Genomic DNA, 15556 nt, shown 5'->3' with positions numbered 1-15556 from the left:
TTCTGCAGGCATTTGTGTATTTCCAAACAAATGCTCATGCTCCAGCCACCCATCTCCAGTCAAGCCTTTTGTCTTATTTGGACTTTTGTTTACCCCAGAGTTTTCAGTTTGGCCAAGTCTTACTAGAGTCTGAAGGAAACACAGGCAGTGGCCCAACTTAAAGGAAAGGTTTACATTTCCCTCTGTTTTGTTTTAAACAGTCTATTCATGAAATTTCTCCACCTGATAAACAGCCTAGTCCACCAAATCTTTTATAGGTAGCCTCATTGACTGTAGGATTTGTAGGTGACTTGCCTGCCTCTGAATCAGGCCCTGGGTGAATTTAGTGCAGGAGAATTAGGATGCCTTGTCATTCATAAAAGAAGTTTGGTTTGTGGCAAGATAACCCCCAGAGCTCTTCAACCCTGACGTGGAGTAGACCAACTGGGGTTAATGGGTAGCTCATTCTTCATTTTAGCTCAGTCAGTTTCAGCCAATGAGGGTGCCAAATGTGAGGATTATTTTTGTGACACAGACACCTTTCCACCAAGTGGTGGTCTGAGAGACCACTGCTTCCTATCAGAGAGCTCAGCAAACACTCTCGATGGTAACAACTTTGGTGTTGATGGACCTGAGCAGAATACAAAAAAACAACCTGCAGGTGAATGATCAGTTTCCTTTTGAAATTAATTAACCTTGTTTCCTATAAATTAATACCCATGTGCTTTACTCCTCCTTGATTTCCCTCATTCTCTTCACTCTGCTTATGGCTTCTGCTTAGTTGCTTCCATGGTTGCAGTCCCTTACGCATCTGGCACGCCTTTTCTCTCGCTGTCCCTTTCACTTGGAACCCCACTGTTGTCCTGCACCAAGTGATCCTCTTCTCTTCATTAAAAAATGCTCCCCAGAAGAGACATTTCTACCCTGCAGCTGAATAAAGCCACCTCCTAACATTTAATAAAGGTGACAAAACCAAAACAAGTAAAACAACACAGTCAAGACTCTACTTGCCACAGATGATGTGTTAAGAACCATCTCACCTTAAAAGTGTCTCTCCCCTCCTGACATGTACAGTTGCCTATAGTAAATCATTTCTACTGTCATATTCTAGCCCTCTTCTGGACAAAATGTAGAGCCCAATCATGCACACCCTAATATGAATACAGGAAGTCCCCGGGTTACGTACAAGATAGGGACGGTAGGTTTGTTCTTAAGTTGAATCTGTATGTAAGTTGGAACTGGCATCCAGATTCAGCCGCTGCTGAAACTGATCAGTTTCAACAGCGGCTGAATCTGGACACCAGTTCTGACTTACATACAGATTCAACTTAAGAACCCCAGGCATCCCCAAGTCAGCTGCTGCTGAAACTGATCAGCAGCTGATTCCAGGAAGCCCGGGGCAGAGCAACTCTGCCTCGGGCTTCCTGTAGTCAGCTGCTGGTCAGTTTCAGCAGCGGCTAACTTGGGGACGCCTGGGGCAGAGCAGCTCGGGTGCTGCTGGGTTGGTCCAGTAGCGCGGCCGCTTCTCGGCGCTACTGGACCAACCCAGCAGCACCCCAGCTGCTCTGCCCCAGGCATCCTGATTCAGCCACTGATCTTGAAGCGGCCGCGGGTCCGGCCCCGGGTCCTCCGCCGCTTTGCTCCCCGTCTCCCTGGTCTGTTGGCTCCCCCAGCAGACCAGGGAGACGGGGAGCAGCTTTTCTCACCCCGGAGGAGGCGGGCGGCAGGACCAGGCATCCCGCCGCTCCAGTCCTCCGGGACAGAAAATCCCCGTTCGTAACTGCAGATCCGACATAAGTCGGATCCGCGTAACTCGGGGACTGCCTGTAATTAGACCTTACTCATGCAAAACAATCCTATTGACTTTAGTGGGTTTCAGACGGGCTCCTTAGACCCAGATCATTGTCCAAGGTACCTGGCCTTTGATTTTTATTTTATTTTACTTTACTCCCCCCATTTGTGTCTTTTTTTCAGAAAAAAACATGACTTCTATCATGCCAAACACAACAGAGCTGAAAGAGGAAGATGGGGGATGTCATTTGACTGTGTTTCTGTTCTCAGTTCCCTTTATTCCTTGTTCCTCTTTCAGACTCTGAGGCTTTTTGGAGAAACACCGTATCTCAAAACTAGGATTTGGTTCTCTAGCTACATCTTGCTACTTCTCCCAGCACCCAGTCCTGAAAAGCTTAGTCAGACAAAACACTCCCTGGGGTGGAGAAATACAAGGGATTCTTCTCATCCTCTGCTGAAGTCAGTGGGAATATTGCCTGCATAAAAGACTCCAGAAATGGGCCCTTATGGTCAAACTTTTCAAGGTGCTGAGAATCCAGTAGTTTCCATTGTTTTCAATAGGCACCTATGTCTCCAATAGGGATGTAAAATCCCATTTAATTGGTTAACCAATTAAGGGGTATGGGTGGGATGGCTGCCCCAGCCTGTCTGGACTGGAACAACCCGCCACTGGGCTGGAGTAGAGAGGTAGTTCTGGGTGACTGGATACATGATTAACTTTTCTCATCTCCAACTCATGTACAGAATAAAACTACTGTACAAAGTAACCTCATCTGAGATATGGCGTCTCTGAATTTAACCCTTACCCAGGGTAAGGAACTGAAGCTTACCACCACTTGAAGACTGTTCAGTAGCCTATGTAAAATGAGTTGAGGATCTAAGATCAATTTCCAGGGGTCCAGTGCCCTCACTGCCAAAACCCTAGCCACCACCAGCCCTTTGTTGGCAGCCTCAGCAGAGAGAAACAAGGATTGAATAGATTTAGATCTTAATTATCATGCCCAGGTTTCAGACCAACTAGCAAGACAGCCATATGAGGACCTTATACTGCTGCTGTCCAGGTCACCTGGTCCCTATGCTATGGAAATTGTGTTTAGCTTTTTCTGAGTGTTGTACAAAGGAAGGGTCTTTTATAGTTAATATGAGGATATGGAAAGGAAAGAAGGCATAGATACCACTGAAATATTGCTGGATCATGTTGTAAAAAAACAGCATAAGGACATGGTGCAATACCTGGAATTCTACTGCCTGGAATCGGACCGTGTGATCAGGAACAGTTGGGGCTGAGCAACAGAGTAATTTCTTTAATGCCTCTTTAATTTGCATGTACAACTTTGCATAATTAACCCCTGGGAAATTGCTGTTCATGCAAGCCCTAAGATGAAAATGCTCAGATATTTTAGGAACCTAAGTCTCATTGTGACACATTCAGAACTCAGTGGAAAACCTTTTTCTTCTAATAGTTCTTCACACAATAAGCCATTTTCACTTGCACACATATACCCCCCTCAACATGTAGCTAGTCACCCACACTCTCTACCTATTCAAATTGTACTCCTGCAGATGGAGAAAGATCAGGGTTTTTTTGAAGTGACATGGGCTGTTTTCAGATACTAGTGATAAGGGTAATGCAAGAACTGGATAGTACATCTCATACTTTGCAATACGAAGTATATATTTAAAATAACATCCCAGAAAACAAGAATCTCACAATTGTGTCATGCAGATAAATGCAATTTTAATTATATTTAGTCTCAGGATTAGCATATGACATTGAAGGCTGTATTCTTCTGGGGGAGCTAACAAAATAAATCAGTAACAAAACAGCTTTAATTCCAATGTCTGGTTTTCTTTATTTAAAATAAATCAACAACAAAAAATCCCAAAGAAACCCCTCCTAAATGAGTTAGAAAGGAGTTTCATGATACTGTTGAATAGCTACACTTTAAGCCTAAAGTGTATGTAGTGTAAAAATGACCTAAATTCATTTAAAACATCAATACCAAGCCTGTAACGTCAGGATTTATCAAGGGTTCGTGTGTCAAAAGCTGTGTGACCCCTTAATTATTCTTTTAAGCACCATCTCAGAGACCCAAAGAGATGTATTCTCTCCCATGATTATTTCCTAAAACAATAGGCTTGAGGAGAAATACTATCCAAACACAGCCAGGTCTGTAGGACCCTGCCCCTTCAGAATGAAGAATATTGCAAGTTTGCCAGGCTGATTTGCTTATTTACATTTTGGCTGCCACACAAGCAGATGTCACTCAGCCAGATGTCATTCCCCTCCAGCTAGAAAAAAAAGACATCTAGAGTTGTTTCAGCGCATTAAAGGGAACTCGTTGAAATGTCTGCTAAGGAAACAATTCTATTTTTATTTATGCTTGACCATTTCTCTATTCCACCAGCCATGCAAGCCTTAATGGCTTGTCCTTGTCTCTCTGATATCTACAAGAAATCCCCAAGAATGGCGATAGGTCGTTGGAAAAGTTGATATTTACAAAACACAAAACAGAGTGAGTATGTATGCACAGGCAAGATATATTTGTCCTCCTCTCCCCCATTCTTTGTAAAATTACAAGCGACACAGGTACTCTTTGTTTTGATTATCACACATAATATAGCATTGATCCTCTGGATGCTACTGTAATATCGCTCTATAAATTTTTTTTCCTGATGGATGACAGAATATTCCTGCCAGGCAACAGAATGATGTCATCAGTGTCAACAGGCTCTCTCAGCAAAGCAAAAGCAGCCAGAGAGAGGGGGGTAGGTGAGCGTAGTGAGCAAAGGGTGCAGCCCCTTAGTAAGAACTGAATAGTAAAAATGATACCCAATATCTCACTACATACAAAAGCTCTGCTAGTCTCTTGTTTACCTAACAAAAGAGCATTTACAGAGTTTGACACAAATTAGGAGACACCACATTCTTGAGGATGTCATGGCAACATGCCAATCAAGGCTGTGTTATGACTTTTAACCATTCTTGATGTCTATATTCTCACTTGACTGTCTCATTGGGTTCCAACTATGCTTACTATGGAGTCCTGAGTGTCAGCCATACATGGGCACAGAAGGATGTATGAAAGATTTACACACAGTGCCTGACAGAGAATGTTAGATATGTTCAGGAGGATAATTTTATGGCCATATAAGGTGTCTAGAATCCAACAGGTGGTATTCATTCTGCCAAAGGAGATGGTACAATTCGAAGAATACTTCCTACATTCATATGGCTTTGCAGAGCAATACACTCAAATGAAGTCCACAAATCAGAATGTAAAATATTATGCAGATCAAGCTGAATTTTTTTTTGGTTCAGCTCAATAGTAGATGTGCCGTTTCTTTGGATACTGATTAATCAGATCATTTATTGGTGGCATTAGGGGGATATTAGGAAAGATGAGGGGGATATTAGGAAGGCAAATAAGGCAAGGGAACTACAAGAGAGGGCACCAGGAAGGAGTAAGGGTGCATTCACCAGAATCTCCTCTGCATTAAACAGGTACACCTTACAGATGATAAGTTTTAAAGAGATTTTATGCTGGTAATTTTCATAGAGAGGTAATATTTTTAAAGGAGTTCAGTGGAATAGGGTCAAGACTGCTCTCCAGCTGAGAAATTAAACAGCTACTACTGACAGAAGCATAATAGGGAAAATTTTCTTTAGCACTCTGGGAAGAACTCCAATCCACGAACACAACTGTCCCACTGAGATGATGCATAGCTCAGACACTGAGCAAGTCCTGGGCTACGTCTAGACTTGCATGATTTTCCGGAAATGCTTTTAACAGAAAAGTTTTCCGTTAAAAGCATTTTCGGAAAAGCGTGTCTAGATTGGCACGGACGCTTTTCCGCAAGAAGTGCTTTTGTGGAAAAGCGCCCGTGCCAATCTAGACGCTCTTTTCCACAAAAAAGCCCCAACTGCCATTTTCGTGATCGGGGCTTTTTTGCGGAAAACAAATCTGGGTTGTCAACACTGGCCCTTTTGCGCAAAAGGACTTTTGCCCAAACGGGAGCAGCATAGTATTTCCACAAAAAGCACTGATTTCTTACAGTAGGAAGTCAGTGCTTTTGCGGAAATTCAAGCGGCCAGTGTAGGCAGCTGGCAAGTTTTTCCGGAAAAGCGGCTGATTTTCCGGAAAAACTGGCCAGTCTAGACACAGCCCTAATGTCTTATAGATGTTATTAGTTGGCAAAGTATCTTTTTCACAGTACAACTACCCTGCATGAACCTACCTCCATTCTCTAATACTTTCCCTATATTTACTATATACTTCAAGCTTAACAATGTTTGCTTAAGTTTTCAATTGTGAGGCTCTGATCCTATAACCCTCATTCACATGAGTAGTCAATAGGATTATTCACTCATGAACTGGGCTTGATGAACTGGATTTTTGTATTTAGTAATTGTGATTATGTCTCGAAATAAATCTCATTGCAACCTAACGCAGGACTAATGGAATTGCTACATGTGAAGTAAACAGCAAATATTAAAATAAAGGACTGAAAAGGATAACATTTTACTAGGACAGCTTTATACAATGTTATTGAAACCTTGCCTACCTTTGTCTTATTAAAAAAAAAAAAAGAATGATTATTAATTTTTCTCATGGTCTACAAGTACCTCCAGAAGAATGTTATGACCCTTCCTTACTCCAAATACTATGAAAAGTCTTCTGACAATAGAGCTCTTCAAATCAGCAGAAAAAACTTAAGATTCAATTAGTGGAAGCTAAATAGAAACTGGGTGATTAATCATGGACATTTACAGAGTTGGAGTGGATTCTCTATTATTTGACATCTTTAAATCAAGGTTGGGTGTCTTTCTTATATGCATGCTAAAACACAACCAAAATTATGGACCTAATGCAGGAATTTTAGGTGAAATTCTGTTTTGGGGTTATTCAGGGGGCCTGCCTGGATGATCATAATAGTCCCTTCTGATCTTAAAGTATGAGTTTTCTGAATATTTCCTTCAAGTTTTTTTCCCCAGTGATTCTTCTTGATTTAGCAACATTTGATACCTCAGCCTAAAATGGCAACTCTTTAATATGCACATGAAGCTTCAGAAAGAAACATTTTGTAACCTTAAAACTGCAGAGCCATTGTCTGCTACTTCCTCTCTGTCAAAGACAGCAAGCTTCAAGATGTTATGTTTGATAAGCATATACGGTAGAATAGGAGGTATAATCTGTGTCCTATGTCACAAGTAGAGTTCATTCAAGACTAAAACCACAGAGGGATGAGTGATGCATTTTCTAAGCACTATACCCCATTTTACAAAAAAAAAGGACAGGAAGGCATAGGACTAACTTTAAAATAACTGTTGATTTTTGGATGGCTACTTTGAGACAAATTAGGATCTGCTTTTCAGAACGACTGCAGCTCTTGTGCACCTCAACTGGAGATGAATATGCTGTGCACCTCTGATCATACAGCCCCTCCTATCAAGCTGGATACCCAACAATGGAGTTTCCCAAATTATCTGACATTTTGGCAAGTTGGTAATAAATCTAGAAGGGAAACCAGGTTTTTGCACTCTACAGCCATTGCTTCAAGCTGTCTCCTATCACTAGAGGGAGCTGAAGCACCAAATAAATACAAATTCCATCATAAATTATAGGGCCAATCCCTTCTCCAAAGTCAGAAATTTTGGATGAAATAGCAGCAAAACTGAATTCACACTTAAAAAAAAAATCACAGGTTGTACATCTTTGTATGAAGCCACAAGTGATTGCTTGAGATTTATATGACAGGAATAAAACTCAGCTCTGATATTTCATTAAATTGGGTTCTGAAAGGCCCCATTTCTGCAAATTTCCTCACTATATTTGCATTCAGAAAAAACATTACTGTATTTCACAGTGCTTGCAGGGTTTAGAAAAGTACAAATGACACCGACATTTGTTGGTAAATTGTTTCAGGACCATTAATGGGTTAAATTATTTTTTCTTTAAATTCGTGAGTTTTACTGAGAAAGTTGAAAAAATTAATTTCTTTTTTTAAATAAAAAGTGCCCTCAAAACATATATGAAATTGACAATTTAAAAAAAATTACATGGGAATTTTTTGTTTGTTTCCTTACAACTAGTCTGTGCTTTAAAATACAGTAATTACTCATTTAACATGGGCCCGCTTAACACGTTTTCACAATAGCACGATTTATTTTTAGGGAACTTTTTTGAATAACACGACTGTCCCAGAAAGAACACGAAAATAATCAAGTGGCGGACTACTTCATGCGGCAGTATAAGTTGGTGAAAACAGTGGTAATACGCATGAGCGGATGAATACATGTGGTCACAGTGCTCCTCTGCTCACTCACGGGTTTATTTTTGTATTTTAACAAACTGCAGTGACTTGTGTTGCTAGATATCTAATGTTGACATTGATGACCAAGCACCAACAAAAACTTGACTTTGCCGCCGCTACCACCACCTGAAACTCAACCCTCACATTTTCCATTATTTTTAAATGGGAAAATTGACCCCACATAGCATGTTTTCGCTTAGCACAAACATTTTCAGAAACACATCTATAGTGTTAAATGAGGAATTACTGTAGCCTGTGCTTAAGGCAGGAGGGGCAGTTGACATTTTGACTGCACAAGCGTTAAATGTGAAGGATGCATTGCATATATGAGCAAAAGTCTGCTAATTTCAGCAAACCTCAATGACTTGGGTGCATACAATCTTCAAGACTGAGGATTCAATTACTTAGATGTACACAGACGCTGAATTGCCTACAGCTGGGTACGTGTACAAGCATCTAGCTTGAATTTAAAGATGATGTATCATACAACACAGGCCAGTGTACTATTTCACCATACCAAAATGGTTTCCTAAAATGTACATTTATTATACCAATACACACAGCTCTTTAGTTGTTTTAAATGAATATAAAAAGCAGGTAAATCTTTAAATTGATGGCTGGTGAACAGCTACACTATTATGTGGTTTTAATTAGCCAACTTTATTGTTTTCAATTTCATCTTCTACTTCATGGTTCCTCAGTCATCATCTTGCTGATTTCTTTCCTGTCAAGGAAACAGGAAAATTAATATCATGTTAAATACACTCATATTAAATAAAGCACCAATCTAATCTAACATTGCAAATATTTTCCATGTATTGACACTGGGATGCAGGAGAGTCTATTCCCTACTGGAAGCCACTACAGGATTTTATTTAAAATGGGGAGTAAAATCTGTCATATCACAATGTGAACCAATAAAAATGCTCCCCCTAAACAAGAACTCTGAACAGCTGAGAACTATAGCCAGGAAAGACAATGATGAGGAATACTCAAAGAAAAATCCGACCATGGAGGTGCATCTTGAATTGTACACTGAAACTTGAATATCTCTAGGTTTGACAAGCTGCAGGTGGTAGTATCTCATTGCAAAGCTGATGATCTAACACTAAGAGTGTAGGTTTCCAAAAGGCTCCCCACTCATGGTATGGAGGTACCTCAGTGTAAATCTTCCCTATGTGGATGTTCACACCAGACCTCAGCAATAGGTGCACCATAAAAACCAATAAAGATTAGACAGGGTTCCCATCAGCCACTGCCTGAACAAGACATACTGAATGTGAGCTTGCTAAAAATGGTACATTAATCAGATTAATGATGCTGGCTTCTTGCTTAGGCTTTGGGGCAGACTACACTTGCAAACTTTTCATAATGCAATCCCCCCTCACTCAGCCACACATATATTAAAGGGTTTTCTTCTGGCCCTGGTATAACACAATCTATTCTTTCCTCTTAACTCTTTTGATGGCACCTAAGGATGGCATGGCAGTGGATTCTGTAGTCCCTTCATCAAGCTTCTTGGCTAACAGCTCAAAATGTCTGTAATCATAGTCTAGTGCAGCAAGCTTCAGATAAGCCTCAATATTATGGAGTCTAAGTGTGAGTATCTCATCCTTCTAGATCATAGCTAGACTTCACAATACATAATGCTAGCAGACTTAAAGGGAGGAGAGTCCATGTTAGGTCACTACCACATCACCTAACACTGCCACTCTCCTGGCCTGTGAATTTTTTTGTGAACTGAATTGAAGTTATTCCATTTACACTCTTGTACAATCAGGACCTGCAAAGACGCATAGTTGGAGATGAATCTTCAAGTGCTAATTAGTTTTGGGCTTGAGCATAAGACTGTGCTATTCAGAACCAAACTATGAAGTGTCATTCAATGCACAGCATCTCAAGTATATTCCTCTATTGAGAGGATTCACCAAAACAGCTAATTTTTTAGCTACATTTCTGTTAATGAGACTTCAGTCTACACCATACTGAGGGCCTAGTTAGCCTTATCACTGTACCCAAGGGCCAGTGAGTAATTATTAGAAGGTCAGACCAGAGATTTATTCTTTTTTCAGGGATGTTTTGGGCTGCCTACCTGAGGACGAGAGCACACTTTGACCACTGAGCAGAGCTAGTCAGGATTTTTTCATCAAAAATGAATTTTAATGAAAAAAATAGGATAAATGTTGATGGTTAATATCAAGGATATTTGAAGTCTTACAAATCAGCTGTCTGATGCCAAACAAATCCTTGGGCTTTGCCTCCCCTCAAAATGTTGAAGACAGAAAGGTAGATTCTTTGCTATTGGTAAGGAAGAAAGGAGGAGATTTGTGTTGGTACAAAAAGGAGTGTAATTAGAAGCAATGGGGAGAAACAGAAGGGGAACGTTACAACGGATGTAAAAGATTTATGATAGCAAGTACTATTAGATCAGGTGGGCAATAATTTTTGCAGGGGGGCCACTTTATGTACACGGTCATAGGCTGGCTGTAGAATGGGTAGGACCTGGAATGGGTAGGGCCTCATACAGAAGGGGTGGGACTGAGGCTACAGAAAACAACAAAGCGTGTGAGTGTGAAAGAGAGAGACACGGTGTGTGCGAGAGACGGACTCTGACACAGATTGAGTGCATGTGGCACAGACAGAGAGAGAGAGTATATATATAACAGGTAGTGTGTGTGTGTGCTGGCTGCTGCCGCCGGGTAAATTTCTGAGAGAAGCCATATACTGTCTCTTTAAGTCTTCCCTCTCTCCCGCTCTGCAGAGATGGGGTAAGAGAGAGAAGTGTTGTGGGGAGAGAGGAAAGGGGAGGAGAAAAAGCACGCACGCACGCACAGGTGCACTGAAATCTTAGAAACAGGGCACTGTCTCTTAAGACAGGCACTCCTCTGAGTCACTCACCATCCATACGTCAGATTGGAACAGCTTTGCTGTACCTCCCCCTCTCCTTGACACGTGCTCTGCAGAGATGGGGCACAGGGACAGGGGGACACCCTGATTTCAGAGCTCCCCTCTCCCCCAGCTCTGCACAGCTAACAGGATAATCCTGGGAGCAGATTGGCTACAGGACGGAGCAAGGTGGCGGGGGGGAGGGGAGAAGCAGCTGAACACATGCTGCCTGCTGTAAGTATTCATACTCTGCTAATCCACTGGGCAGGCTGGAAAGAAATACTTGGTGGGCTAGATCCGGCCCTCGGGCTTGAGTTTGTCCTCTTCTGTATTAGACTATAGAGTAGTCTTCCAGTGGAATTGGGGAACATTGCGAACGAGACTGGAAAAAGCACCATTTTTAATTATGCACCATCCAGAGAATAGAGACAATTTTTTCCCCTGAAGATGATCTTACAGAGTCCTGTGGCACCTTAAAGACTAACAGATTTATTTGGGCATAAGCTTCATGGGTAAAACCCATTTCATCACATGAACCGGAGTCAATTCATATGATGAAGTGGATTTTACCCACGAAAACTTATGCCCAAATAAATCTGTTAGTCTTTAAGGTGCCACGGGACTCCTCCTTTTTGAGATAGAGACTAACACAGCTATCCCCGAGTCTAAGATAAGTAACCTATACAAAGTGCATCACTCACTGCACATTACATTGTACTGTAGCCTGCAGCTTTAGAGCAGAACTTGGATTGTTTGAGTTAACTTTTAAAGCTGTGAGTGGTTTGGGGCTTGACCAGCTGAAAGACGGCTGTTGTATTGAACCCTACTGTTGATTAAATCTTTCACACTGCTTACAGTGGTTGAAAGGCGGCAAAAAGATCATTTCAGCCTATGAACAAGTCATGTATATTTATTGGAAAAAAAGACCTGAGAAACTAAGTTTGTCTGAAGTAAGAACTGCATAAAGTGTGTAAGGCTCCCTAAAACATTACAAAATTAGGTTAATATTACACTTAACATTTCTAACATTCAGCCACTCAGACTACATATTTCCACTTAGCCTATAGTTCTCTTTAAACAAAAAAGGGCATGTGTGTTCCAGTAACATTTCCGTATTCTCTATCATGTATTAGCTTCCCCTAAGGTAACACAATAATAAAGTGACAATTTGTTCTTGGTTATTACAAGTAAAACAATAAATCAGTCCAACAATACATACACTCTCTCTCCTTTCCTCTCTATATACAAATTTATTTTACAAGCCGAATACTGTAATTCTTCCAAATCAGAATGTCATAATTCCACATGCTTTAGTGCTCCTCTTTGGTAACCCCCATGGTCAGAAATTCTTTCACTTCAGTTTGCTTACCAGCTTGAGAAAATCAATTAGCTTGTGAACATCTTCTCCAGTAGAAAGATCTACAAAATCCTTGGGCAGTCGGTAGCTCAGGTAAGGGCTAGGCTGGACGGTAACTTTGCTGTTTGTACAGCGGAACGCTGGATAGTCCTTAGAGAAAGACAGGTTAAAAAAAAACCTTAATCTAACTGCCAACAAACACCCATTTTTTTAAACTAGCAGTAACACTGTTTCAATTGCTGCTATTGAGTTTTTTCAATATACTAAAAGTGGAGTTTTTCCAATATACTAAAAGGGTGACACTGGCCCTTTAAAATGAAGCTGCCTAATTCAGCTTAAAAGAGGGAACCTGAATCCTAGAGAAGAGAAAGACCTAGTGAGTCAGAGCTTCCCTACAGCCTGACAGAGTGGATCAGTCAATGAAATGGACAAGCGTGAGTTGCCTGATCCAATGAGAACAGGGAAGCTGAGAGCTGCCTGGAAGCTGGTGACCAGAAGAGGTCTCTGGGGAAAAGTAGAGAGAGCAGAAAGCTCTTTACAGGTCCTCCAAGAAAAGAAGGAAGAATTATCACAGAAGCCAGTGGAAGGCGAGCTTGCTGATATTTCTGAGCCAGAGAAGGCTGGAGAGGGCTGAAGACAGAGGAGCAGAGGGAGATGCCTTCTGACTCTGAGCCTGAGAGATGAAACCAGAGGGCCGGAAAAGGCTAAAAGCAGGGAGTGACAGACGCTGGGGCCAGACTTGGTGTGTCTGTACTGTTCGGACTATACTGGAGAAAGGGACTGTGTGTAGGGACTTTTGGTAAGGACTATTTGCACTATGTTTTGGTGATAAACAGGCCCCACAGAGGGGTACAACTGGGGCAAGTCAGCTAACAGTGGAACTAGTGGGGAATCCGATAAGGAAACGGAAGCAGGTACAACTACTGTGCACTGGCCTGCTACAAGAGGGCATTCCAGGTGGGGACTCCCCCATGATAGGAGTGATCACGGGTTTCCTATATTAAAAAAGAAGAAAAAATCAAAACCCTCTGACCACTTATGGACAGAAATTAAAATGCCTTTAATATTCAGATATAAGCCTTTCTTCCCATACCCCAAGCCTCCAAGAGGACATTCACTGTATTAATACAACTTATTTACTTATACTTAATGTAAAGTGCTATAATGCTTGGAATCCCCAGCAGAGGTTGAACTTTAGATAGGCTTTTTATCTGAGAGCTTTATCTGAACACAAGGATAAAGTATATCATTTCTGGCAACAAAAGCCTTAAATCCCCCTTTATTAAGGGTTTCAGATTTAAATCCATATTTACATCTAAAATCCTGCCAAAGTTAAGGTCAAGACATATGCAGCAAGTATTTCTTGAAACCAAACTTATTGTTAAGCTTCCATTGCTAACTATAAAACGTGTAGCCCCACCTTACATTTAATTTAACAAACAGTGATATGTAAATATATAGCATGTTACATCTTCAAAGTGCTCTATGATGGCAATCTGATGTCATCTGAAGAAGTAGGCAAAAAGTTTCCTGATATTACACATGTAGGCAGAGAGAGCACCAGACATTTACCCCCAAACCAGTAGACCTAATTGCTGAGCTGGAGCTGAACAAGACAAAACATTCTACTTCTCATTCCAGCTTACACTAGGAAACGGCACAAAATATATGGTGTGCATCCATGCATGACAGGTGAAAACCCTCAAAACTGACTAATAACTAAACCATATCTTGCTAGACAAAATAAACTCTGAGTTTTTTGGTTTTTATCTAAATAAGTCCTATCCTTTAACCCAGATGATCTCAAACCTTTTTTGTATCATGCAGGACACATTAACACCTCGTGGGCCACCTTCCACCCCATTCACCAACACAGAATCCACCTATCTGCACTTCATTTGCAGTTTCATAACATCTTGGGGGCAAACAGAGCAATTTTCTTTCATATAAGAATACACTAAGGAAATCATAATGTATTCTAAGATTTTCTAATCTTTATCAGCTAGAAAGAAGGGGGTTACTTACCTGTAATTGGAGGTTTTTCACGATGTGTGATCCCTATCTGTATTCCACACCATGCTTTGGGATTGGAGATTTTGTAAGTAGTGTTTCTTGTGCCCTGCCTCACCTAGGGCTTCCATTCGAGGCAATAAAGGTTGGAGTGGATCAACTGTGTCTCCATTTACTTCTGCACTGCAAATATGGCAGATCCAGAGGGGAAGGAGGGCAGAGAGTGGCATACAGATAGGGACTACGTATCTCAAAAAGCCTCCAGGTATAGGTAAGTCAACCTCCTTTTCTTTGAATGATGGCCCCTACTGTACTCCACAGAGGGTGATTAACAAGCAATACCAATTTGTAGAAAGGTGAGAGAATGAGGATGGAATAGTAGTGCAGAAGACTGCTGTGCAGAGGAAACATCTGCTGCCATGTCCTGCACAGTGTGCAATAAAGTTGTGCATAGAATTCCATGTGGCCACTTTACAGGTGTTAATGAGTGGCACATTCTGAAGAGAGGCAGGGTCGAAGCTTAAGCCTTCCTAGGGTGACAGTTCTGATCTCCTGCATATCTATATGCATTCTGGATTCTCTGGGAGTTCCCTCAATCCCCCCAAGGATTCATCAATGATAATCTTGTCTGGGCAAGAGGGAAGAAAGGGAACTCCCATGCATGCAATACATATCCAACCACCATTGAAGGGATGACAGTACCACGGTGTGGACCGTCAGCATGGAGTGATACCATAACTAGAGGCATTGAAGTCATGCAGAAGGGGAGAGTTGCATTTATACATGAAGCTATGTAACTGAGAAGGGATGGCCAAGTCCTGGCTGGCACATGTGGGTAGCTCGTGATGTGAGCAGCTTGTAATGTGAGCTATGATGTTTCTTAACACATGGAGCCTGTCTGCTAGTAAACAGGCTCATGCCATGACCAAATTGATGGTAGCCACTATGAAGTTCAAAAACCAATTAGGGTCTAGGATTGATTTCATGCCACTAACTGAGTAACATGAAGGGTGACATGTGGACCTTTTGCCTTGACTGTGTGGCTAGAAGCCATGTCAAGACATGGAAACACAAGAACACTGTGCTACAATGGAAAACCCTGGAAGCAGTGGTTATCCCCAAGAGAAGTGTCCTGTACTGGAAATGATGGGTGCCCACTGTGAATCTAAAACATTTGTGGGCTGGATAGACATTGATATGTAAATAAGCATCCTTCAT

General features: G+C 41.4%; 1 protein-coding gene across 2 annotated transcripts in view; it reads right to left on the bottom strand.

The window, feature by feature from the left end:
• Nucleotides 1–3598: 3598 nt before the first annotated feature.
• Nucleotides 3599–15556, bottom strand: part of CDC123 (cell division cycle 123) — an 81562-nt gene continuing 69604 nt past the window's right edge. For both annotated transcript variants that reach the window (XM_075926014.1, XM_075926015.1), the window contains 2 exons: nucleotides 12341–12478; nucleotides 3599–8809 (listed from right to left, as the gene is read on the bottom strand). In XM_075926014.1, the coding sequence (XP_075782129.1) occupies nucleotides 8783–8809; nucleotides 12341–12478 (165 nt within the window). In that variant the 3' untranslated portion in view covers nucleotides 3599–8782. The remainder of the gene's footprint in view (nucleotides 8810–12340; nucleotides 12479–15556) is intronic.

Source organism: Pelodiscus sinensis, chromosome 1 (assembly GCF_049634645.1).
Source record: "Pelodiscus sinensis isolate JC-2024 chromosome 1, ASM4963464v1, whole genome shotgun sequence".
Lineage (NCBI taxonomy): Eukaryota > Metazoa > Chordata > Testudines > Trionychidae > Pelodiscus > Pelodiscus sinensis.
Note: the sequence above shows the minus strand (reverse complement) of the source record. Positions and strands in the feature narration are given on the sequence as shown.